Below are 25,372 nucleotides of genomic sequence, written 5' to 3' on the forward strand. Positions count from 1 at the left end.
ATGTTTTAGGGATGGTTCCAAATGTAGTCCTAATAAGATTACCATCATATGTGTGATCTATGGAGACTGTGTGCCTGATGCTGAGCGCTCGCAAGCGGGTCGATGGTGCCCTAGTGCGCATGCGCGAGACCCGGGGAGCGACGGGGAAGCCTTCGCTCCAGGTCTCGCACCAAAGGGGGAGTGCTGTCGATGTTGATTGACAGCACGCCCCCTTTGGTGGGCGTGCCAGGGGCGTGGCTGCCAGACGGAGGCGTTCCCATGGGAACGCCTACCGTCTGGGTCCGGCCCCACTGACATCACTACTGATGTCAGTGGGAGTGATTTTGGCTCTGATAGAGCCAAAATCACTCCAGGGCTTGCGGTCACCGAGACCCTACCGCAGGGTCTCGTCGCAAGTCCGATGGTCGCGATGGTCTTGACCATCGCGACCATCATCATGGACGCTCGCATAAGCTGTGGGTGGTAACCTACAGCTATGCGAGCATCCAAGAGGCCGCTCCAAGTTTAGGTAGGAGGGCCCTGATTCAGAGTGTCCGGCCCTGTATTCTAAAGAGGGTATACATGCTAATAAACAATTGTGAAATGCAGAAAGCTTTTAAATAAAACAATGGCCTCTAGACTACAAGATGGCTGCCATTTGGTGTGCACCTCTCTATTTCTCTCGCCCCACACTCACGCACAATTTTTAAAAAACTTATATAAACTGAATATGATGATAATGCGGTTTTAGAAAATGTTTGATCAATTGTTAATTAAAGTAAAGCCTTTACTTTGAATGAATCTACATCTTGGCGACTTAATTAACGTCGATACGATGACTGTCGACCAATGATACCACACCCATATCTCCACTAATGTTAAACTTTAGTTATTTCCTATTCAAACTTTTATTCATATGTAATATACTGAGCATATCATTAAAGTAGCAAGCTGCTCAATACAGAACAGTTCAAGTTTAAATGATAGCCATAATCAGGCTTTTGCTTTGGTATATACTGTATGCTACACTTCCACCAGGTAACAAAATATTAATTCTGTCTAGTTTAAACAACTTTGCACATACGACGTGCAAACTGGGACCCAGTAAGCCAAGGAATATCAGACATACCTAAACAACACATTAGGGTTGTTATATTTAAAAAAAAAAAAAAAAAAAAAAAACTTCCCTTTCATATTTCTGAAAGTTACATTTTATTCACAACTTATTTTTCAGAAGATTAACTTATTGTCAAATCCTATCTGTAAAAGTGAATTTGCTTCCCCATATATAAAAACTAGAGATGAGCTGGTTCGGATCTAAGAGATCCGAACCCATTACAGAAGTAAAGAAAAAAATAATCAAAAGGCAAGTTGCCTTTAGATAAACAAAACATTGCCCTTCACTACACGAAGTGGCAAGGAAAGGATAAGGCCCTGGACTTTCTTTAGGAAGACTACTGATTCTGATAGCCCTTCGGAAAAAACAACTGTGTGCCCTGAGAAATCGAAATCACAAATCCCCGAGGAGAGTGCAAGTGTGTCCGCGGTTGCCATGTGTGAGCCAGACCTAAATACTAGTGTACTGAAGGATCCTCCAAGCTCCAACATTTGTGTGCCCTCTGTAAATGTGGGGAAGGGCAGTCAACATCTTGCAGATGTAGTTATTAAGGATGCTTCTGTGGAATTGCACATGGAGGAGGATAGTGGTAGTTGAAGGCGCTAAGGATGATGAGGAGGTTGATGATGAAGATGTTGGTGATGAGGATGTTGATGCCGAGGATGTCCTTTGTGTAAGTAAGGCAACAGCTGTTGCCCATGGATTGAAAAAGCCAAAGCCCATTGTTGTCATGCCGGGACAAAAGACAAAAAATCCACTTCTCACGTGTGGAATTATTTCCACCCCGATCAGTTGTCAAGCCATATGTGACTGTTGCCATGCAAGAGTGAGTAGAGAGAGGGACATAAACCACCTAGGAACCTCCTCCTTGTTAAGTCACTTGGAGCGCATTCAAATATCAAAGTGTACGTCGCTAAATTCCAAAATTCAAAACGTAACAAGTCTAGTGTCACCTACCTGCTCGCTCTCTGTGAGATCCAAGCGCATTCAATCTCCAACACCTGCATCATCAACATCCTCATTCGTAATCGGGAGTAGCCCTGCATCCATTGTTGGTATTCGAAGCACGATTGACTCCTCTCCTATCAGTGATTCCTCAGAAGGATCCTTGATGACTACGCCTGTTGCTGCAGCTGTTACTGTCAGTGGATCTTCATCCCAGAAGGGGATCGGGAGGAAGACTACTTCTAGCGTATCCTCCAAAACACAATGAACTGTCAAACAATCGTTTGCAAGGGCGAACAAGTATGACAGCAATCACACAGTTGCACAGCGGATTACTGACGCCAGAACAGCTATGCTGGTATTATATGTGCTTCCAGTATCCGCCATTACTGCAGTGGGTTTTCAACAGTTAATTCAGGTCCTGTGTCCTCGCTACCAGATCCCTTCTAGATTCCATTTCGCTAGAAGAGCAATTCCAAATCTGTACAAGTACATTAAAAAAAACCTTATTAATGTCCGCAGATATGCCGTTGTACCACTGATATGTGGACAAGTGGGACAGGGCAAACTAAGGATTACATGACTGACAGCCCACTGGGTAGGTGTATTGCCTACAATAGCAGCAGCAGCAGCATCTACTAAAAGACAGCTGATACAGAAGCAGGCTACTCTTTGTATAACTGGTTTCACTAAGAGGCATACCGCTGAAAACCTCTTAGAAAAACTCAGGGAAATCATTGCTAAATGGCTTACCCCACTTGGACTCTCCTCTGGATTTGTGATTTCGGACAATGCCACAAATATTGTGAGAGCATTACATCTGGGCGAATTTCAACACATCCCATGTTTTGCTCACACAATTAATTTGGTGGTGCAACGTTTTTTAAAAACTGACACGGTCTTGAAGAATATGCTCTCGGTGGCCCGCAAAATATCCAGACATTTTAGACATTTTGCGACCACTTGTCGAAGATTACATGACCAGCAGGTGCTGTTAAATTTGCCCTTCCATTAGCTGAAGCAAGAGGTAGTAACTCGGTGGCATTCTACCCTCTATATGCTTCAGCGGATGGAGGAACAGCAAAAGGCCATCCAGGCCTATACAACGGACTATGACATAGGCCGTTGTGGGGGAATGCACCTTACTCAAGCGCAGTGGAGAATAATTTCCGTGTTGTGCAAGGTTCTCAAACCCTTTGAACTTTCCACACGTGAAGTTAGTTCAGACACTGCCAGCTTGAGTCAGGTCATTCCCCTCATCAGACTTTTGCAAAAACAGCTGGAGAAACTGAAGGAGGAGGTGAAACGGAGCGATTGCACAAAGTATGTCGGACTGGTGGATCAAGCCCTTGATTCACTTCACCAGGATCCAAGAGTTGTCAATCTATTGAAATCTGAAAAATATATTTTGGCGACCATTCTGGATCCTAGGTTTAAGTCCTACCTTGTGAGTTTTTTTCCAACAGACAAAAATCTAAAACTGTGCAAACAGATGTTGGTAAAAAAAATTGTCAGCTGCAGCCGCACGGGAAACGCCATCATCTCCTCCTTCAGTTTCTGCAGCTGCCAGGAAGAGAGTCAATTTTCCTTACAGAATGCCTGCTGGTCATGCAGATCGTTCACCAAAAAATGACATCTGGTCGTGCCTGAGAGAACTGCCTACTAGTGACAGGTCTTCTACCGTGACTATGTGTGATACGGTCTCCATTCACAGAATGGTGGAGGACTATTTCAGATATAACATCCTAATAGGAATGTCAGACAGTCCCTTTCAGTACTGGCAGGAAAAAGAGGCAATTTGGAGGCCCATACACAAACTGGCTTTGCATTGCTAAAGTTGCCCACCCTCAAGTGTGTACTCTGAAAGAGTTTTCAGTGCAGCTGGTAACCTTGTCAGTGATCGGCGTAGGAGGTTACTTCCTCAAAATGTGGAAAAGATGATGTTCATTAAAATGAATTACAAATTCCACGAGGAAGCCATCTACCAACAATTACATAAAAAAATTAGAGGCGCCTATGGTGGAATCCAGCGGGAACTAATTAATATTGTGTGAAGAGGAGGATGTACACACTGATGGGGGATGACGAGGACGACGACAACTTGTAATGTAAATTCAGTTTGTGTATGGGATCATTTTCATTTCCATATCCAATGCATATTGGCAACTTGCTTTATGGGGTGCAAACAAACCAATAATTTCAGCCACAATTGGCAGTCCTTGTCGCTGAAATGATTGGTATGTTAAACTGTCCTGTTGCGTATACAACATAAGGGTGGGTCGGAGGGCCCAATGACTATTCCATCTTGCACCTTTTTCCATTCCATTATGTGCTGATTGGGGCATTGCTGCCTGACATTTTAAATTAATGTTATGGTTGGCTTAGGAATCAATGATTTATTTTTAAATTAATTTATTATCAATTTTACAGCCAGGGGCTGCACCCAATGAATTGTTTTTTACTTTTTTAATTAAATTATTAATTATTCAGCCCAGGGCTGCACCAATTAATTGTTTTTTAATTAATTTATCAAATTTTACAGCCAGGGGCTGCACCAACTATCAACTCTTCAATCCTTAAGGGTATCCCAATCATCATCATCTTTGCACAGTCCTCAACTTTATTAATAATTATATCAATCAGTTTTGATCCAGCAAGCTGGATGCAACCTTTTGGCCCTATAACTAGATGAAAAAATCAATATGGTGAGCTGTGAGGTGGTCATAATTGACTGGAAATGAGTGGAAAAATTTTTTGTTGAGGTTATTAAGACTGTAGGAACAAAAAAGGCCCATTTTATGTGAGTTTAGCTGTTTTTTTTTTAAGAAAAAAATCCAGATCCAAAACACAAACACAAAACACGGAGGTGAGGTTTTTGCAAAACCAATCCAGATCCAAAACTGGGGGAGATCCAGATCCAAAACCAAAGCACGGGGGTCGGCGCACATCTCTAATAAAAACCTGTAATTTATTTAAATATTCAGCTGGCACATGGATGACCTGTATTCTTCAAATCCCCAATCAGTATCAACATTATCCTTTATTCTACCCCGCTCCCACCTCTATCCTCCCCATCTCTCCCCTCCTCTGTCTGCCTTCCACCCCTCCCTCTGCTTCCCACCCCCACTTCCCCCATTATACCATTTTCATTCACTTCACCACAATGGTCCTGCTACCCCACCATTAACACCTGCTCCATCCCTTCCCTCCTCACCTCCATCCACTTCACACCAAACTTGCCTACCCAACACGTGCAGTTTTCCTTCCTAGCCAGGGAGCCCCCCACATCACCTCACTCTCCCATCTATTTCTTTTAACTTAATCTCACCTCCACGCTACAGCAGCATGATAGCCTCATCCACATTTCTCCCACAACCTCAGTCCTCCACTCCTGTACCCTCTGGAATGCAAGATCTGCCTAAAAAAAAACTGGTCACCATCCATGACCTCTTCATCTCCAACTCCCTCTATCTCTTAGCCATCACTGAAACCTGGATCTCATTCTCAGACAACACTTCTCCCCGTAGCTTTCTCCTCTGGGAGCCTCACGTTCTCTCGCACAGCCTGGTCCAGAGGTCGCCATGGTGTCCCTTCTATCCTCCAGTTACTCCTTCCAGCTCATACCCTTGGAACCATGCTTCACATTCTCTACATTCGAGGTTCATGTAATATGCCTCTTCCAAACTGTTCACCTTCGAGTAGCTGTCATTTATCGTCCCCCCGGCACTACTTCTAAATTCCCTGACAACTTTGCTTCCTGGCTCCCCCACTTCCTCTCCTTAGACCTTCCCACCCTCATCTTGGGTAACTTCAATCTCCCTATCGATGTCTCCAGAGAAACCTCTGCCTCTAAATTCCTTACCCTTACACATCATCATTTGGTCTCTCCTAATGGACCTCCTCAGCTTCCCATGTGAGTGGACACTTACTTGATATGATCTTCATCTACCAATTCCCCATTGCCCCTCTCAGACCATTACTTTCTCTTTTAATTTATCCCTTTCTCCTTTTCCACCTCTGCCTCCTAAGGCTACCATCACAAAGCGTAATATTGAGGCTAACACCACCATATTCTTATCCTCCCTGCTCAAGTTACTACTCTCCCCTGCCCTGAACAAACCACTTCCTTATACAATACCTCCCTTACTTCTGCTCTTGACCCTAGTTGATCCGGCAATCACTACTCACCGTCGCAGATCCACACCTCTCATTCTAAATGCACCAGATATCTGCAAAAAAGTGTTCATGTACCGCCGTGCGACAGTGGAGGAAATCACGCTCGAATGCAGACTTCCTCCATTACAAATTTATAGAGGAGGAAAGAGAACCGCTTGGGTGTCTTGTTTGTGCAATAGAAGATATTCAAATGAGTTACGTTTAAATACAAATTATTGCAGTCATCGTTACATATGAAATAAGACAAAATAACAAAAATATAATAAAGTATAATAAAATAGTAGCAGTGTAGTGATAAAATGTAGCAATGTTGCTACCTTTTTCCGAAGTCAGCAGAGTAAAGAGCAGTCTGTGCAGTATGCTAAATTACAGATGCATCCGTGAGTGAAAATCAAAGTTCTCCTATGAGAGCCACTTTCAATATTGGCAATGCATCCCAGAGCAATAAGTATCTTCCAAAGTTGTTGTTGAATCAAATATTAGATACACTATATTGATAATAAATATTGCAAATATAGTTATGAAGTTGAGAATAGAGTGGATCTCACTGCTTTATGTAACCTCCGTATCCAGACTTCTCAACCATTCAAAGTCCCATATAAATATAGGCTCACAGTGAGCACAGTAAGTAGCAGGGAATGTGCCCTGGGATAGCTGGTATCACTCCTCTATGTTGCAGCTGCAGTTTGTTGCATGTATAGAAGAGGCTGTGTATCTTCCGTAGCACCTGATGGCAGTGATCCCGGCAGCAGCCGAGAAGTATGTGAGGTAGATGAGAGCCCGGGTATATTTGATGGAGGGCTCCTGCACCATGCCACGGACACGGAGCAGGTCCTAATTTCTTCAGATCAAAAAGCGGTGAGTGATGACAGGGTACCTTTGTTAATGGCAGTCACAGGACCATTACCTTCTATGCTGGCAGTTTCAACAGTGCTGTCCTTTCCTTCTCTAGACAGTCCTATTTTAACAACCTCATCTCCTCTGAGGCCTCAAACCACGGTGTCTTCACCACTTTCAACTCCCTCCTCTGCCCACCCCCTCCCCTTCTGACTCTCTGCCCTTGACTTTGCCACCTACTTGTACATCTAAAATTGCCTCCATACGTCAGGGGGAGTTCGCATCCCACCAGACCCTCAGCACTCCGCCCTCATCCATCCATTTGAACAACCATGACATCTTTCTCCTCTGAATCTGGAGAGGAAGCTATGACCCTCATCCAGCCCTCCCACCTCTCCCCTTGACCCTATCCCATCCAATCTCTTCCGCTACCTCTCTTCTGCCTGTTCCCATCTTGCCCACCTCCTCAATCTTAGCCTCTCATCAGGCACGGCCCCTTCTGCAATGTTTATAAACCATATCCTCCTTTATTTATATGGCGCCACAAGTGTTCCGCAGCGCCTTACAAAGTACATAAATAATTTGACAACTGACTTACAGTACAAAATAGGACAAGGACATGGATAATATACATTGATACATAAGTGACCATAACACCTAGATATGCAACAGAGCGTTAGCAACCAAGTGTTAGGTGCCCTGGTGGGGAGTAAGAAGTAGGTGAAAGTAAAGTAAGGAGAAGCACAAGAGGGTAGAGGCCCTGCTCGTAAGAGCTTACATTCTAAAGGGGAGGGGCAGACAAGTGTGACACAGATGGTGTAAACAGGGAGGAAAGAGCACGTTGCAGCAAGTTAGGATGGGAGCTGGAAGGCTTTCATGAAGTAGTGGGTCTTGAGAGCCCGTTTGAAGGATTGTAAAGAGGAGGAGAGTCTGATAGAGAGAGGGAGAGAGTTCCAAAGGTCGGGAGCAGCACGGGCAAAATCTTGGAGGCTGGAGTGGGAGGATGTAATCAGTTGGCATGAGAGGCGGCGTGCATTAGTTGAGCGAAGGGGGCGGACAGGAGACTGGAGGGAGATGAGGTCAGATGTAAATGGGAGAGGAATGGGTGAGGGCTTTGTAAGCAAGTGTAAGAATCTTGAATTGGGTTCTAAAAGGGAAGGGGAGCCAGTGTAGGGCTTGTAGGAGAGGGGAGGCAGATGTAGAGCGTTTGGAGAGGAAGATGAGTCGAGCAGCAGCATTGAGGACAGACTGGAGAGGAGAGATGGGAGTTGGGGAGGCCAGATAGGAGGAGGTTACAGTAGTCCAATCTGGATATGACCAGTGAGTGTAAGAGGGTTATGGTGGTATCCTGGGTGAGAAAGGGTCTAATCTTGGAAATATTTTTGAGATGGAAATGACAGGACTGTAAGAGGCTCTGGATATGTGGTTTGTAGGAGAGGGAGGAGTCCAGGATAACTCCAAGACAGCGCACTTAGGGGCTAGAAGAGATAGTTGTGCCATCAATTGTTAAAGAAATAGTGGGAAGTGAGGTTATGTTGGTGGGTGGGAAAATGATCAGCTCAGTCTTAGACGTATTAAGTTTAAGAAATCACTGGGACATCCAGGAAGAAATAGCAGAGAGAGAGTTGGCGATACGAGTGAGGAGAGAGGGGGAGAGGACAAGGGAGGAAAGGTAGATCTGAGTACCATTAGCATAGAGATGATAATGGAGGTCAAAAGAGCTGATGAGTTCACCTAGAGAGGACGTATAGAGGGAGAATAGCAGAGGTCCAAGAACGGAACCTTGGGGAACACCTACTGTAAGAGGCTGTAATAAGGGGAAGAGGAGTCATGAGAAGAGACAGAGAAGCACCGGTCTGAGAGGTAGGAAGACAGCCAGGAAAGAGCAGTGTCACGTAAACCAAGGGAGTGAAGGATTTGCAGCAGGAGAGGGTGGTCAACAGCGTCGAAGGCAGCAGAGAGGTCAAGGAGAATGAGTAGAGAGTAGTGGCCCTTGGATTTGGCAGCAAGGAAGTCATTGCTGACTTTTGTGAGGGCAGATTCAGTGGAGTGGAGAGAACGGAAGCCAGACTGAAAAGGATCAAGGAGGGAGTGGGAGGAAAGAAAGGTGGTAAGGCGGTTGTAAACAACACGCTCAAGGAGCTTGGAGTCAAACAGGAGGAGAGAGATGGGATGGTAGTTGGAAAGAGTGTTAGGATCAAGGATAGGTTTTTTAAGAATGGGGGAGACTATTGCATGTTTGAATGCAGAAGGGACAGTGCCAGATGAGAGGGAGAGATTGAGGAGGTGGGCAAGATGGGAACAGGCACAAGGAGAGAGGTAGCAGAGGAGATGTGAAGGGATAGGGTCAAGGGGGGAGGTCCGGATGAGAGCAATGACTTCCTCTCCAGATACAGGGGCGAGAGGGAGGGCGAGAGAGGGAGGGAGAGGAAAGCGAGTCAAGCAGGGAAGATAAAGAAAGAGCATTGATAGCCTCAATGTTACGCTTAGTGATGGTGGCCTTTGGAGGTAGAGGAGAGGAGGGAGAGAGAGATAGGTTAAAAGACAGAAGGTGATGATCAGAGAGGGGGAATGGGGATTTGGAATAATTAGAAATATTACAATGGTGAGTGAAAACTCACATGTGAGGGTGAGGAGGTCCATCGGGAGAGATCAAATGAATATGTGAGGGTAAGGAGTTTGGAGGCAGAGGATTCTGTGGGGATATCAATGGGAATATTGAAGTCACCAAGGATAATGGAGGGGAGGTCAGAGGAGAGAAAGTGAGTGAGCCAGGAAGCAAAGTTGTCAAGGAACTTAAAGGGAGGGCCAGGGGGACGGTAAATGACAGCTACTCACAGGTGTACTGGTAGGAAGAGGCATATAGCCTGAACCTCAAATGTAGCGAATTTAAGGGATGGTTCAGAGGGTAGGAGTAACCTGGGGATAGTGCTGATGCGCTGTGTCTCTTCCCGGCCGGCTCCACTGAGCATGCGCGGGATCTCGCAAGTATCGCGAGATCCCCGCGTGGAGCCCTGGAGCCGGTAGCCGCCGCCGCAGCAGGGACAGCGCTGTCCCTGCTGTGGGGATAGGCTAGCGCCAGACTGTAGCTGTCGGTAACGACAGCTACAGCCGGCCGAACGGTCAGACGATCTGACCGTTCGTACATAGCCCAGGCTATCAGCGCTGCTATCTTGTAGATAGCAGCGCCGATAATGACAGGAGCACATAGTGCCCCTGTCATTTACCGCCCAGACCGGCGATCATACATCGGGGAAAACGGTATCAGCGCACATAACGTGCTCTTATACCGCTTCTGGGCTTCATACATCTACCCCATTGTCAGCATATCAAATGCACCAACCTAGAAGCAACTATCACTGCAATATCAACTGAAGACTTTTATAGGATACCCGATCTACTAAGGCCTGAAGGACTGGAAATATGGACACCTAAAAAGGACGACTGAACCTGCATACAACATCTGAATAAGTGGACAATACAACAAGGTGAATTAAAGGGACACCCCAGGATAAAGTTACATCTGTATGGTAATATACCGATTTGATCATCCGTCCAAATTGACCCATATTCCCCTAACATTCTTTTCCCGGGATTTGATGTTGGAGGAAGGTCTGTTTTGGACTTTTTTTCGGTGTGGTCTGAATTGGAACAAACCATCTGGTCTGGAGTGTTTACTAAAAAATATTTGAGTTTTTTAATGTTTGTTTTTAATGCTTGTTTTTTCTAAATGAAGATTACTTTTAAGAACTTTAATTTTTGTAAATAAATGTTATTGATTGGCTTGGACCTGTTGGAGTGATCCTTCTTTTGGTTCTTTTGGGATATTTGAAATCAAAAAAGATACCTTTATGGGTACAGACCTATGTGATATTAGGTGAGTGCCATTCTAGTGTAGTTTTACAGAGATAAGAAGTAAGGTAGCATATGACTGACAAAAAACCTTTTTATGAACACATTTTATTTTGTCTGGGTGAGTCCAAAGGTTTCTCTGAAGTTTTTAGAAGTCTGGCTCCTGTATATAACTGATAGTGTCTCTTTTTGAATTTCCTTGGAAGCTGCAGGACATCCGTATATGATCTTCTAAAAAAGGAAAAATGAAAGGGACGTCTGATCTAATTTCTAATAGCGCTTGTGGACCACTCCATATATGTGTTTTGTGTATTTGTCAAGATTTGGTGTTCTTGGGAGGTGGTACAAAGCATCAGCTAGGGAGAAGCGCAAGTTATCCTATCTTTCTTTTTGTATTTCGACATACAAGTGGCATTTGCCTATTTATATATAAACAGGGTACTTAGAACAGACATAAGAAACAATGACTGAGTTGTGCTGCACAAGATTCATTGTTTCAAGTGCTTCCTTTTAGATTTACAAATTTGAATTAAACTACTGCCAGATGACTAACTGTTGATTAAAGAGGAAGTGTGTAACAGCACCGGCCTCCGTGTTCTAACAACATTTGTACTTGATAGACAGAATGTGAGTTTTATGATCAGCACACTGAGCATTGTTATACTGTAGCAGGATGTATGTGTTATCCATCTAGTGGGAGGATCAGAGACAAGGTGTATTTTACATCTGCTGCTGTTGTGGGAGAGCAAGCAAACCAGCAACACCCATCGTTAGGGTCAATATAGTTGATACTTAAGAAAAATGAATGTGCATCTGACATGAGCAAACCATGCTTGTGCAACTACCAGCAGTTGTGTTGGTGGATAGATATCAGCAGAGTTCCAAGATGATTATTCAGGTCTGTTTGAATCAACATAAAAATCAGAAATACAAAATGCTATTCGCATTCAACAAATCTAATATTCATTGATATATGAATGTTCACCATAGCCGTAACTAGACTTTTTGGTGCCCTGTGCCAGAAGCATTGGCGCCCCCCCTATATTTCAAATAGGGATATATCACACCCGAAAAAGGGGCATAGCCTCATGGGGAAGAGCCAGGGAAGAGATAGGGGAGGCCACAAGATGCTGGGGATAAAATAAGAGGAAGCTACAAGTGAGAATGATAATAAAAAGAAAATTGACAGGCCCAAACAGCACCCCCTGCCCTGCGGTGCCCTGTGCCATGGCACAGGTCGCACCACCCTAGTTACGGCCCTGTTCGCACAAATATTTATATAGCCAGTAATATTGAGCTGCTAGGGAGACACAATCAGTCAGGAAAAGTGTACATTTAAACAATTACCAAAGACCAAACAGGAATATGTTATGATAGGGATGGGTACGGGATGCCGGTGCTCAGGATCACAGCGGTCAGAACCCAGACACCAGCACCCTGACAGGGAATGGATACGACACTTGTCAGTCAGTATCCTAACCCTCCCCATATTCCTACTCTAAGCCTAACCCTCCCTCCCCACTGCCTAAACCTAACCTCCCCCTCCCCGCACCCTAAACCTAACCCTCCAACCTTAGTGCCTAACTGCTAACACTAACCCTTACCCTCCCCTGAACCCCACTACTTACCTTCGGGATTCAGTTGGTCAGGATGCCACTGCTGGGATTCTGACAGATGTTGGGATTCTGGAACCGGCATTCTGACCGTCTGAATCCCCGCAGTCGGGATATTGACCGCGACCAGTTATGATAGATATACATTACATAGTAGGTGGACACCCTTTTTATATAGGTTGAGTAATTTCAGCCACTGTTTTTCAAGACAGGTGAATACCATCAAGTATACACCATTGCAATCTCCATATTCAAACTTTTGCAATAGAAGAGCTTAGTGACTGCACTGTCACAGCGGGTCAACCATTCCAAAAACATCAGTCAGTCAAATCTCAGCCCGGCTAAAGCTGTTCTGGGCAACTGCTGGTGCAGTAATTGAAGTGTAATGGGACTGCCATAGCACAAATTATTAGTCTGATGTTGCAACACTCACTGCCAAGTTCCAAACAGCCTCTGAAGGCAATATCGGTTAGCAAGGAGCAGGGGCGTTTATAGAGAGGAGGGGGTCCATGTGTGGGCCCCCTCCTCTCCGCCCGGCAACGCACTGAGCTGTGTGCAGCCAGAGCCGGAGTTATAGACTCTGGGCACTAGAGTGTGCCCAGAGTCTATAATGTAGTGTTCCCGCTAGGCTGTTTTAGCTGGGCGCGGCGCCCTGCCCTCCTTCTGGAGTGCAAAAAGCACCCTGCCCTCCAGGAGGAGGGCAAAAAGCGCCCTGCCCTCACAGCCTGCGGGAGCCGTTCTCACCCGCGGGACGCAGTGTCCCGCGGGTGGAGAAACATGCGGTGACCCGGTCACCGCCGGAGAATAGACGCCGGGCGCATGCGCCCGGCATCTATTCTCCCTGTCTGCAGGGCTTGGGGGCTGCCCGGCGTGTCCGTAAGTGCCGGGCACGCCCCCAAGAGTGACGAAAAGGTGACGCGTCTTATAGACACGCCCCCTTTTCCGATGACCACACCCCCTTCTCGGTCAAGCATGCCCTCTCTAGCTCCGGCGCCCTGCCTCCCACCGGAGCTAGAGGGAACACTAATAATGTATGCACAGGTCACTGGGAAAATGGCCATGGCGGCCATTTTCCCTGTACTGAGCGAACGACGGGAGAATGGCCGCATCGGCCATTTTACAGTCGTTTTACAGCGCCGGCCCCCCTCGCCGAAGTGGGACTCCGGAAAGGAAAGTAATATTATGGGTGCAGGGTGTGCGGTGTGGGGGCCCGTGTTCCCTACACACCCTGCACCCATTATAGATACGCCCCTGGCAAGGAGCTTCCTCGAAGGTTTTCAATGGCCGAGGAGTTTCACACAAGCCTCAGATCACCATGCACAATGTGAAACATCAGCTGGATTGGTGCAACGCAGACAGCCATTATACACCAGAGAATTGGAAAAGGAGAGCTATGGTAAAACTTACTTTGTTAACTCTCTTTCTTCAAAAGGGAGACAATGTGGTGTAGATGGGACTTGGAGACACCAACAGCAAAGCTTTTCAATCCCAGGATGCTCCGGTCCTTCTCCCTATACCCTGCCCACAGCCTGAGGGCAAATCAGTTTTGTTAACAAGCCCAAAGCAGGTGCAGGAGAGGAGAGAAGGAAGACTGGTACACATTCTCACACAAAGAAGGAAACAAGTGACCAAAACAAGAAACCCATAGAAGCCAGGTGCGTCAGGGTGTGTGCCCTGTTGACCCTATGGACTTGGAACCAAGGTAAGTTTTACCATAACTATCCTTTTCTTCTTCAGGGTCCATAGGGCTCCTCAGGGAGACAATGGGATGTCCAAAAGCAGTTGTTCAAGGGCGGGGACACTCCTGAGCTGAGAGGAGAACCCTGCGCCCGAAGGAAGCATCCTGAGAGGCAAATATATCAAAGGCATAGAACCTAAGAAAGGTGTGGACAGAAGACCACGTAGCCGCCTTTCAAAGTTGTTTAGCAGAGGCGCCATACCGGGCTGCCCACGAGGGACCCACAGTGCGAGTAGAGTGAGCTGATACTATAGCTGGCACAGGAAGGCCAGTCTGCGCGTAAGCCTGTGAGATAGTCATGCAAATCCATCTGGCCATAGTGTTTGTTAGCTGGCCATCCGTCCTTATGGAATCCATATAAGATGAAGAGGGAGTCGGATTTCCTGATGGAACTAGTGTGGTCCACGAAGATCTTTAGAGAACGGACCACTTCCAAAGAGGCCTCACCTGCCAAGCGGTCTGGTGATTGAAAGGCCGGAACCACAATTTCCTCATTAACCACTTGCCTGGCATGGTCGTGTCAGAGAAGACCATCCCAGACTGGGTTTTACCTGACATGGTCATATCTGATACGACCAGTCAGAAATGCCTATTGGGCGGCTGCGGGAAGCTAATCTTCCCGCAGCCACCTATATAAGAGGGACCTCCTGGTCCCTCTACACCATCGGCTCCCCCTCCTTTGTGTCCTGATCACTGCTCGCCACAGTGATCGGTTACCCGGCATCATCCCCCTCCCAGCGTGGCTGCAAAGACAGCTGTGTCTGAAGCCGCAGCAGCCGCGTGTCCCGATCACTGTGGCCAGCAGTGATCGGGAAGCTGGCTTCACCCCTCCCGGCCCGTTCAAAGGCAGTAGCCGCGATGCCTCGTAGTTGCAGCGGCTGCAGCACTATGTCCAGCCAGTGGCACACTCCTCCCAGTGTGGCTGCCTTCCGCAGCCCAGCTCCTAACATCCGCCACGTCTGCTGAAGTTCCTGCCACTCCCCTTCCGCCGGGTACACACTACCGAATGTCAGCACACAGGTATATTAGCGCAGTCTCTGCTGTCTGCCCCATGGCATGCGCCCAATCACTGCTGGCAACAGAGATCAGGCAGTGTCTACTCAGTACAGTGTCAATATATACACACACACACACACACACACACACACACATATGTGTATATTATATGTATGTATGTGTATATATGTGTGTGCGTGTATCTATTTTTCCAAAACAACCACGAAATGGTACATTTTATTATTATCATATTATATAATAAATAGCTATTTAAGTGTGATTTTACATTTTTGGTAAAATATATATATTGAATCAAGTTTAAATAGCTATTTACATAATTTTCTAATAAAAAAAAAAAAAAAAAACACACAATTTTGGGGGCTCTTGTGAAAAAAAAAAAAAAAAAAGTCAGTTAATTTGTTAATGTGGAAACAAGAAACCACTTTGGGAAGGAAGCGCATTCTAAGAACAGCCCTGTCCTGATGAAAGATTACAACATAGAAAAAAATAAAGAGACCAGATGCACCATACAACCATTAATAATTATACATCATATCTGAGGTTTTTGGCATAAATCTGACCAAAGTTATGAGCTTACCCACCAACGTCAAGGTAACCTCATTGGGTAAGTCCTAACACTATGGGGGCCATACACTATGGTTGTATGGCGCATCTGGTCTCTCTCTTTTTTCTATGTTGTAGTGTTAAGTCTCAGCTAGGTAGCATATCCCATTAGAAATAGCTAGGGTGTGCAGTCCAGGCCCCTTCCCTAAAATATTGATGAAATATTAAAAAGGGGGAGTGACCTGAAAGCGCCGCTAGATCAGATACCCTATGGGAAGATGCTATAGCCATAAGAAAAAGTATTCGCAGTGAGCCACTTGACATCCACTGATTTCAAGGTTTCGAATGGAGGTTCCTGAAGTGAGTAGAGAACCACTGATAAATCCCACAGAACCACAGGAGGGACAAAGGAATGTTGTATACGGGAAGGTGTGAACATCCGGTAGAGGAGCAATTCTGCGCTGGAACCAGATGGACAGAGCAGAGACGTGCACTTTTAGAGATGCTAAACGGAGTCCAAGATCCAATCCAGCCTGAAAAAAGGCAAGTATTCTATAAACCTTAAAAACCTGAGGGTCATAGTTTCTAGGGGAACACCACTGGAAATATGTATGCCATACCCGGTGATAAATCCTGGCAGAGGCCGGTTTACATGCTATGATCATGGTCTGGACCACAGAGTTAGAAAATCCCTTAGACCTAAGGAGGGATGTCTCAAGAGCCAAGCCGTTAAAGACAGGCGGGCCAGGTCCGAAGGTAGACAAGGACCCCGAAGGTATGGTCGTAGAGGGAGTTGAAGAGGAACGTCTATGGAGAGACTTTGAAGGACGGAGTACAAATAGCGTCTGGGCCAAGCTGGAGCTACCAACAGGACTGTGCCCCCTTCCTGTTTGAATTTCCGAATAACTCGATGAAGAAGGGAAATTGGAGGGACTCCAACTGGAAGGTCAATCTCACAGATAATGCATTCACGAAGGCCGCGTTGGGGTCCCTTGTCCTGGCTCAATACACTGGAAGTTTGTGGTTGTGTCTTGAGGCCATGAGATCCATATCTGGTAGACCCCATTATTCTACCAGTAACTGAAAGACTTCTGGATGTAGAACCACTCTCCTTCGTGTATGTAGTGATGGCTGAGGAAATCCGCTTCCAAATTGAGAAATCCTGGGATGAACACTGCGGAGATGGCGTTTCGTCCATGTGAGAATGCGGAACACTTCTGCCATTGTTGCCCGTAGATGGCTCGGAGTTCTAGGACGTTAATTGGGAAGACCGCCTCGGCTGGAGTCCAGCAGCCCTGGAAGGAGTGCTGGCCGGTCACCGCATACCACCTGCGGAGGCTTGCGTCCGTGGTTAGGAGTACCCAGTCCGGGGTCCAAAAGTGGCGTCCCTTGCTCAAGTGGGATGTCTGAAGCCACCAGGCTAGGGACAGGTGGATCTATGGAGAGAGGCTCATCATCTGGGATCTCAGCAGATGAGGCAGCCCATTCCATCTGGAGATCATCAGGCGTTGTAGGGCCCAGGAGTGAAACGAAGCAAATGCCACCATATCGAAGGTGGACACCATGGATCCCAGGGTTTGCATTGCAGAGAGAATTGACACTCGGCGACTGTGTAGTAATCTGTGCACCCGGTGCTGTAATACCGTGATTTTTTTCTGTTACGAAGATTCTCTGAACCTGAGAGTCCAGGAGGGCTCAGAGTTGTACCATTCTTTGAGAAGGTGTCAAGGAAGACTTTTTCCAGTTGATCGGCCAACAGTGCATTTGTAGAAAAGAAATGGTTATCTGTAGAAGGCGGTGAAGAATTTCTGGTTAGCTGGCCAACAGCAAGAGATCATCTAAATATTGGAGCAGTCTGATTCCTTGACTACGAAGATAGGCCACCATAACTGCCATGATCTTGGGAAAGACCAGAGGACCCCGTTGAAAGACCAAAAGGCAGAGCCTGAATTGGTAATGTTTCTGCAGTATAGCAAACCAGAGATAAGGTTGATGAGAAGGCGCTATAGGTACGTGTAGGTAAGTGTCCTGAATGTTCAAAGACACCATAAAGTCCCCAGGTTCCATAGCCAGGATAATAGAGCAGAGGGTTTCCATACGAAACCTGGGCACCCTGATAAACTTGTTCAGAGACTTGAGGTTGACGACAGGCCGATGAGACCCGTTGGGCTTCTAAACTAAGAAAGGGGATGAATAATACCCTTCCTGCGCTGTGCAGAAGTGACCAGAATTATTACTCCTGAGAGCAGTAAGAACTGAATAGCCTTTTGGAGCAGCAGGGTCTTGTGTGGGTCCGATGGAGGGTCTGTGCAAAAGAACTGCTGGAAGCCTTAGTTGATGCTTGATGCCTTGAAAAGAATGGACCTTTAGCTCATCCTTGAGGACGAAAGGACCGAAAGGATGACGTTCGAGGCTTCGCACTATATGCAGAGGGCAGGAACGCTGTCTTGGAAGCTGCCAAGGTAGTCACAATTTTGTCCAATTCTGGGCCAAACAGGATATCCCCTGAATAAGGCAGAGACTCCAAAGCCTTTTTAGAGTCCGCATCTGCTTTCCATGAGTGGAGCCAAACAATACATTGGGCTACTACAGAAGTGACAGATGCCTTGGAGGCTAGGAGAGCCGCATCCATAGCTGCTTCACCCAAATAGGAGGCTGCATCTCTAATGTGATATGTGTAGGACAGTTGTTCCCTCGAAGCATCAGAGGAAAATGTCTCTTCTAGGACCTCTGCCCAACTCTCAATGGTCTTAGCCACCAAGGCCGTAGTCCTAGCAGGATGTGTAATAGCTCCTGTAAGAGAGTATATAGATTTTAGACAAGCTTCCATCCTTCTATCCGTAGCCTCCTTCAATGAGGTTGTAGTATGAATAGGTAAGGTAGCATTTTCAAACAGACGTGTCCTGTGGGAATCCACTGCTGAGGGAACTTCACATTTAGTGCAATCAGTAGTGGGAAGAGGGTAAAAGGAACTTAAATGCTTCGGCAGCTGAAATCTTTTACTGGGCATGTTCCATGCCTTACTCATATGATCAGATAGCTGATCAAAGTGAGGAAATTCTGGTAAAATTACCTTATGTCGTTTAAAGGGTGGTTGTTTTGCCTTAGGAGCAGGTTCTGTCTCTTCTATTTGAAGAATAGATTTTACAGCTCTTACAAGTGCAGGTATATTCAATTAGAGGGGGGTCCCTCGTCTCACGAAGGGGAGTCAGAGTGAGAGAGGTCTGCATCTTCTGCCTCCCCAGATGATAATCAGAATCGGATAGCTGGGTGGACTGGGAAGATAACACAGCACGCTTAGTAGGTTTACTAGATAAGGGTCTCTCCTTTTGCTGAAAAGCTGTAGAGGTCCACCAGACTCTGCACTGAGAGTATGTCTACCCATGGGAGAGGCAAAGGATTTGCAGGGAGTACCTGCTGTGGCCATCCCATATGGGGAGCTACCACAGGGACCGTTAAATGGTCTGCAATTTTTGCCAGCACCTGTGAAAAAGTAGCCCAAGGTGGGTCCTGAGAAGAGTAAACCGGGGCAGATGGACCCGGGGAAGTATAACACGATGCACAAAAACCATCCTGAATGAGGTCCTCTGAAGTTCAGCCTGCTGAGCATGACTTACAAGACACCAGAGTGGGAGGAGCAGGTTGCTTGTCAGTATTGCCTCTGCCAGACATTGCTGCAAGAATAATGTAACACAATCTGGTACAGTGTAGTGAGCAACCCAGCTGTATGTGTAATATGGCACAGTGTAGTACGCAACAGCGATATATAGTATGTGATAGCCCTCACAAATATATGTGAGGTACAATGGACCCCCTATACCTTTAGTATGCCAAGGTTATAGTAGAAGAAAGGAAAAGGTATAAGTTGACAGTCATGAAAAAGAAAACAGACAGCAGCGCTAGCATAAGTCACATACAATGCAGAATATACAATATAACTGCAGTGGGCACTAAAATCAACTACACAGACTGCAGTGGCCGGTAGGCTATAGCGCTGTATAACCTGGCCCTTGGGAGTGGTAGAGAGAGAGACTGGACCCAGCAATCCAAGAGATCTGAATGCAGATAATGGCTGCCGTGAGTCTCAGGGGAGGGGAGGGGGAGGGTGAGGGAGGAGCAGCAAGAACAAAGTGGAATGGCGCCCTGAGCTGGGGGAAGGGCCGCCTTCTCCGCTATGCGGACATCAAGTCCCCTCGCCTTACACATGCCCTGCGCCAGCACCATGCCAAGCCATTGTGGTCTAGTGGAGTCCTGGACGAACCGATGTCCACATCAGCGCCTCCGGCCTGTCTCCTAAGATCGTAGGTAAGACTGCGCATACAGCCTTACCTGCCCCTTGAGTCCCGGCTGCAGTCTGGGGAGCCTCGCTAGCTAGGTCCACCTCAGAGCCCCGCCGAGAGTACCTAGCTGAGGGCTGGTGTCACGGCGCCGTGGAGGGGTGATGGAGCAGCAGTGCAGATGTCCAAAGTACTGTCTCGTGCTGCTGCTCATTAGTGGAATAAATAAAACTAAAATTAAATCATAAAAATAAGCTTGGCCTGCTTAATAGTAGCCCCCTGTTTAAACGGTGATCCAGCTCCTGCCAGACACCAACGAAACTGAGGGTGGGGTATAGGGGGAAGGACCGGAGCATACAGCTTTGCTGTTGGTGTCCGGTCCTCCAAGTCCCACCTACACCCCATAGTCGCCCTATGGACCCTGAAGAAGTGTGTTATCTGGAATGACTATTCACACTTCACTATCAAGCAGTCTGCCAAACAGAGCTGGGTTAGGGTTGGCCATCAACAGTTAATCATCGATGGTCTGATTACGATAGTAAGTTCTCACCACTAATGGGGATCCACTGATGGTGAACATCGGTGGGGAGACCATGAAGGTTGGTGCAGACGACATCTGCGCATGTTTATAGCTAAACAAGTGTTCCCCCACTCTTTATTTCTCGGCTGATGAGCCCGCTAAAATTCCTCTGCCTCACAACAGGGGAATGAAGCATGTGGAGACCCACAGGGTATAGCATTTCCCTTCACTCATTTCAGCATCCTTCCATCCCCGGGTATTTGATGGTGCCGCCCAAAATTGGGGAAATTCTGGGGAGAACACTGTAAACCATTGATGGTTTCTAGTCAATTGTTAAATCAGCCACCATCGATGGCAGAGCTGTCGATGGTCATCCCTTATCGGAGTTAAGCAGGTACTAGGAGAGCACTTTATACCCAAAATTTGGCAGAGGAGGAATGATGGTCTGGGGCTGCTTTTCATGGTTTGACCTGGGCCCCTTCGTTCTAGTCAAGGGAAAGCTTACTGAGAACATACAGTAGAATGACATTCTAGAATGATGTGCTTTCAAATTTGAAAAATTATTAAGAAATAAAGCAATCAACATTATTATAAACAATCCATTTTTAAATGAATAAATCACCACATATAGCTTACCATTTTTCCGCTCGCTGAGTGGAGGATCCTTGGACCTGGGTCCAGCAACCTGCATATTGGATTCAGGTTGCAGAGACAGTTCTTGCAAATCATTGGCAACTGCTTCGCTCTGGGGACTGGGAGCAGAAGGTTCTTCCATCTTTAATGCTTCATCATCCCCTTCCTTATACACTCCCCTACCATATCCACCCCCTGAGGAGGAAGGCGGCAAGATGCGGGAGAGTTTGGTATAATCCACTATGTTTTTTGTGTCTGCAACCTGAAAAGATGAGATGTTGAAGGTAGAATTATATGTTCGTGCTATTTATCATAGAGCTCAAGTTTGAAAAGAAAAGTTCTTCAGTGTCAAACATTGACTATTAATAGGGGTATTCAATATGGGTGCGATAAGTCCGTTTTTGCGTTAATATCACTGGTTTTAGTTTTACACCGTATTCAATTTCAAAGACTTATCGCAGTTTTGAAAAGTCTTTGATAAAAAACGGGGATAACTTTTCACCATTGAATAGGTGTCGAAAAAAAGTGCAGAATTGGGGTTTAGGGGTGCAGACTTAAAAAAAATAGCCTGCACCCCTGAGAATGACATTTAAAAAAGAACTGTGTCAATAAAAGCTTTTTAAAAAAAATAGGGACACCCCAAAAAATTTACTTAAAAATTGGGGTGCAAAAAAAAAAAAAAAAAGGGAAAAAATTGTTTAACAATAAGGAAATAGGTTCAGGGCTATTCTGCAAGGATGTGGCAGGTGTTTTGAAGAATAGAATTATAGCGGCAGGTGCACAAATGCAGAATTTTTAAAAACTTACTTTAGGGACATCAAAATATGCTAGTACCCATTTTCATGTACCCCAAATTTGATGGGACCACTTAAAAAAAACGAAAAAAATAACCTAAGTGCTCTTCTGCATCACTTCTTCAATGTCGGGAAAAAAACACCTGCTGCGGCTATTTAAATCCCCGACTTTCAATTAAAGGCTAAAACGGGGGTACCCATAGTGATCCCCCAGTTTTTACAACTTTAGGGGGGTCTTACAATTATTTTAAGGAAAAATTCGTAACTTTACGCAAATCCAACTTCGGAGTTTCCCGTTTTCGTTAATTTTATATTGAATACGGGGAAAAGCGGGAGCGCGCACCAGACTTAACGCAGAAAAAAACTCAGATATGAAACGTTAACTTCGGCAGTGAAGTTAACGTTTCATATTGAATACCCCTCTTAGACTTTTAAATAACGATTGACGGATATCAGACATTCTGCCTTTAAAATATTTCTCATGAATGTTGACGGTTTAAAAAATAAATAAATAAATCTATTGTGTTTTTCCTACTTTTTTTCATGTATACAATTAAATTCCACACAAGCAGTTTATTCAAAGAAAATCAAAATGCAAGATTAACACATTGTACATTTTTAGTAATATATTTAGAAAAATACTAAATAATTAAAGGATTATAATCCTTTATGAAATTATTGTCCATATGATTAGCATTTTACATGTTATGCCTCAAGATCATTGATATTTGAAATCATGGCAATTACTCGTGGTTTTATATTTGTAAAGCATGAATTCTTTAAATGATTTCAAACCCTGAGATTTATTAAACTTTGAGGGTTACTTTTCATAGATCTAAATTTACAGTTTAAAAAAAAAAAAAAAAAAAAAAAAAAAAGTGTTAGCCTTTCCTATTGTGCATACCTCGACGGCCGCAATGCGGGCACTGATATTACCAGTGCCGGAATCCAGACGCCGACATCCCGACTGCCGGGATATCGAAAGTAGCGGGGTGGGGGGGATTAAGGTGCAGGGTTAGGCATTAGGGCAGGGGTCTTTGGCCTGTGGAGCTGTTCCCCGTGGCCCGCCGATGGTGTGCAGGCACACCCTATTGTCACCCCCTCCAGGTCCGTTTCAGTTAGTGTAGTGCGGCCTGCAGTGAGTGCGGTACGCACTATACAATAACAAACATATCACAGCCAATGAGAGTCAGACAGACAGACTCTCATTGGCTGCTGCACCCACAGCCAGAGCCGGGCTGGAGCTCACTCACGAGCTCAACCTTCCGACTCCCACAGTGGCTTTTTGGAGGGACATCATGATGTCTCTCCCATAGTGCAGAGCGGGCTGGGAGGACGGAGGTGCGGACAGCGACGGGCGCAGCAGCGGGGATTCAGGTAAGTGTTATTTGTTTTAATGTGCGTCTTTGACCTATATATGTAAGGGGTACTGGCACTACATAGGGGGGGGATTACTACTGGGGCACTGCATAGGGGGGGCAACTACCTGGGCCACTGCATAATGGGGACCACTACTGGGGTCACTGCATAGGAAGGACCACTGCATAGGGAGCACTACAGAGGGGGGCAGTTATGGGACATAATTGTTTGTGGATGGGGGCAACTATCTGACAATTAATGTAGGAGGAGGGATAGTTATGGGGCATAATTATAATTGTGGGAGAATAGGGGCCGTTCTGGAGCCTAATTAAAAATTGTAGGAGGGGGCGGTTATGGAACATAATTGTGTGAGGAGGGGGCAGAGTCTAAATACCGCAGTATGAGCATAGTGGCCCTCTGGCTTCGTTGGAAGTTTTTAATGTGGCCCACATTGTCTTAAATATTGAACACCCCTGCACCAGGGGGAGGTTTAGGGTTAAGCACTATGGGGGGAGGGTTAGGTTCAGACACTAGGTGGGAGGTTAGGGTTAGGCACTAAAGAGGGAACGTTAGGGTTTGAGTAGGGAGAGGGTTAGCATACCGAACAAGTGTCTGTATACTAGTCCTGTCGGGATGCCGGTGTCGGGATTCTGACAACCGGGATCCCATACACACATGGAAACTGGTGGTACACAGTTCCTAGCAGTTATGTAGATAATTTAACATTAACCAAGTAATCTCACATTTAGTGACACCCGTGGGATCACAGAGTCCTGGCCGCTCACCCAGGGAGTACAGTATTCAAGGTTTAATTCAGAGCTTCACAAAATGTTGCCACTCAGTAATCAGGGCTGCACTCAGCCAAAAGACTTCTTGGCCATAAGGTAAATATGTCCTGGCAAGTCTCCTACTCAGTTGGAGTAATATCATCAAAACAAGAAGCAAAACTTACAAGAGTTTGGCAGTTACTAGACGTAAGCTTCACCACCGCATACCCTTGAGGTGACACATTGCTGAAAGAATGGATGTGGGAGCATGCAGCGACATGGTGGATTGAGATTCTAAAGACCAGGTGCACCCAGCACCACAGTGCCTTAAGCATTGATCTTCAAGAGTATAGTATCTAAAGACTCGGACGCTTTCCTCCATAAACACTAGGCTACTTTGGATCCAAATGTCACGGAACATGAAATAGTATATGCAATGTAGGCAATCATAAAGCCTTAGTCTGATTACCATCACCCCTTGCCCCCATTAGTAATGGAACATGACTAGACTACAAGGGATGTGCCCACCTTCAAAGTGGCTGACAGACACTCGCAACTGTTCGAAGCAACGATAGCCGTGCACGGGATTGAGTGGCACTAATACCTGTGACCCAGTTTAACAGAATAAGTGCTAGAATCCTATTGTGCATTAACCCCAAAAGCTTGCAGAATTTGAGGAAATAGAGTCTACTGGCTCAATTTGTTGACAGCTACTAAACCTACAGCAATAAATTCTAGATGCTAGCTATGAGTGGGAGTGCAACATACCCTTCCAGCAAATGCTGATTATCGGCAATTTATTTCATCACCAAGTGGCCTTGGGTATTGTGAGTCCATTATCAAAACCTAGTCATACAGGAGAAAGATTTGTGAGGCACCACTACATACCTAAAGACAGTAGCTCGGTCATTCATATATGCCAAGCATGTCGCACGGACGTTTATGGGAAAACCCTACCCAGCTAAATTGTCCAAAAGATTAGCGATGACCAAGTATCACAATTTCAAGGTGACAATGCAAAAAAAAAAAAAAACTATCAACGATAGAGTTGCACAAGACCTGGTGGCTCATTCATGCCTGGCATATCGCACTGCATGGCATTTTGAGGCTAGATGAGCAATGACCAATCATGAAAAGTGTAGAGAAGTTTCGGAGGAGACTTTAATGGCTGTTGGAATGGATAAGTCCAACTTGCAGGTAACGAA

General features: G+C 45.8%; 1 protein-coding gene across 1 annotated transcript in view; it reads right to left on the reverse strand.

Annotated features, from left to right (window-relative positions):
• The window catches only part of MRTFA (myocardin related transcription factor A), a 160,756-nt gene that overhangs the window by 123,334 nt on the left and 12,050 nt on the right, over positions 1–25,372 (reverse strand). The window contains exon 3 of the mRNA XM_088467999.1: positions 21,251–21,509. Coding sequence (XP_088324125.1) covers positions 21,251–21,509 — 259 coding nt within the window. The remainder of the gene's footprint in view (positions 1–21,250; positions 21,510–25,372) is intronic.

Source organism: Taudactylus pleione, unplaced genomic scaffold (assembly GCF_031769625.1).
Source record: "Taudactylus pleione unplaced genomic scaffold, aTauple2 ptg000080l, whole genome shotgun sequence".
Taxonomy (NCBI): domain Eukaryota; kingdom Metazoa; phylum Chordata; class Amphibia; order Anura; family Myobatrachidae; genus Taudactylus; species Taudactylus pleione.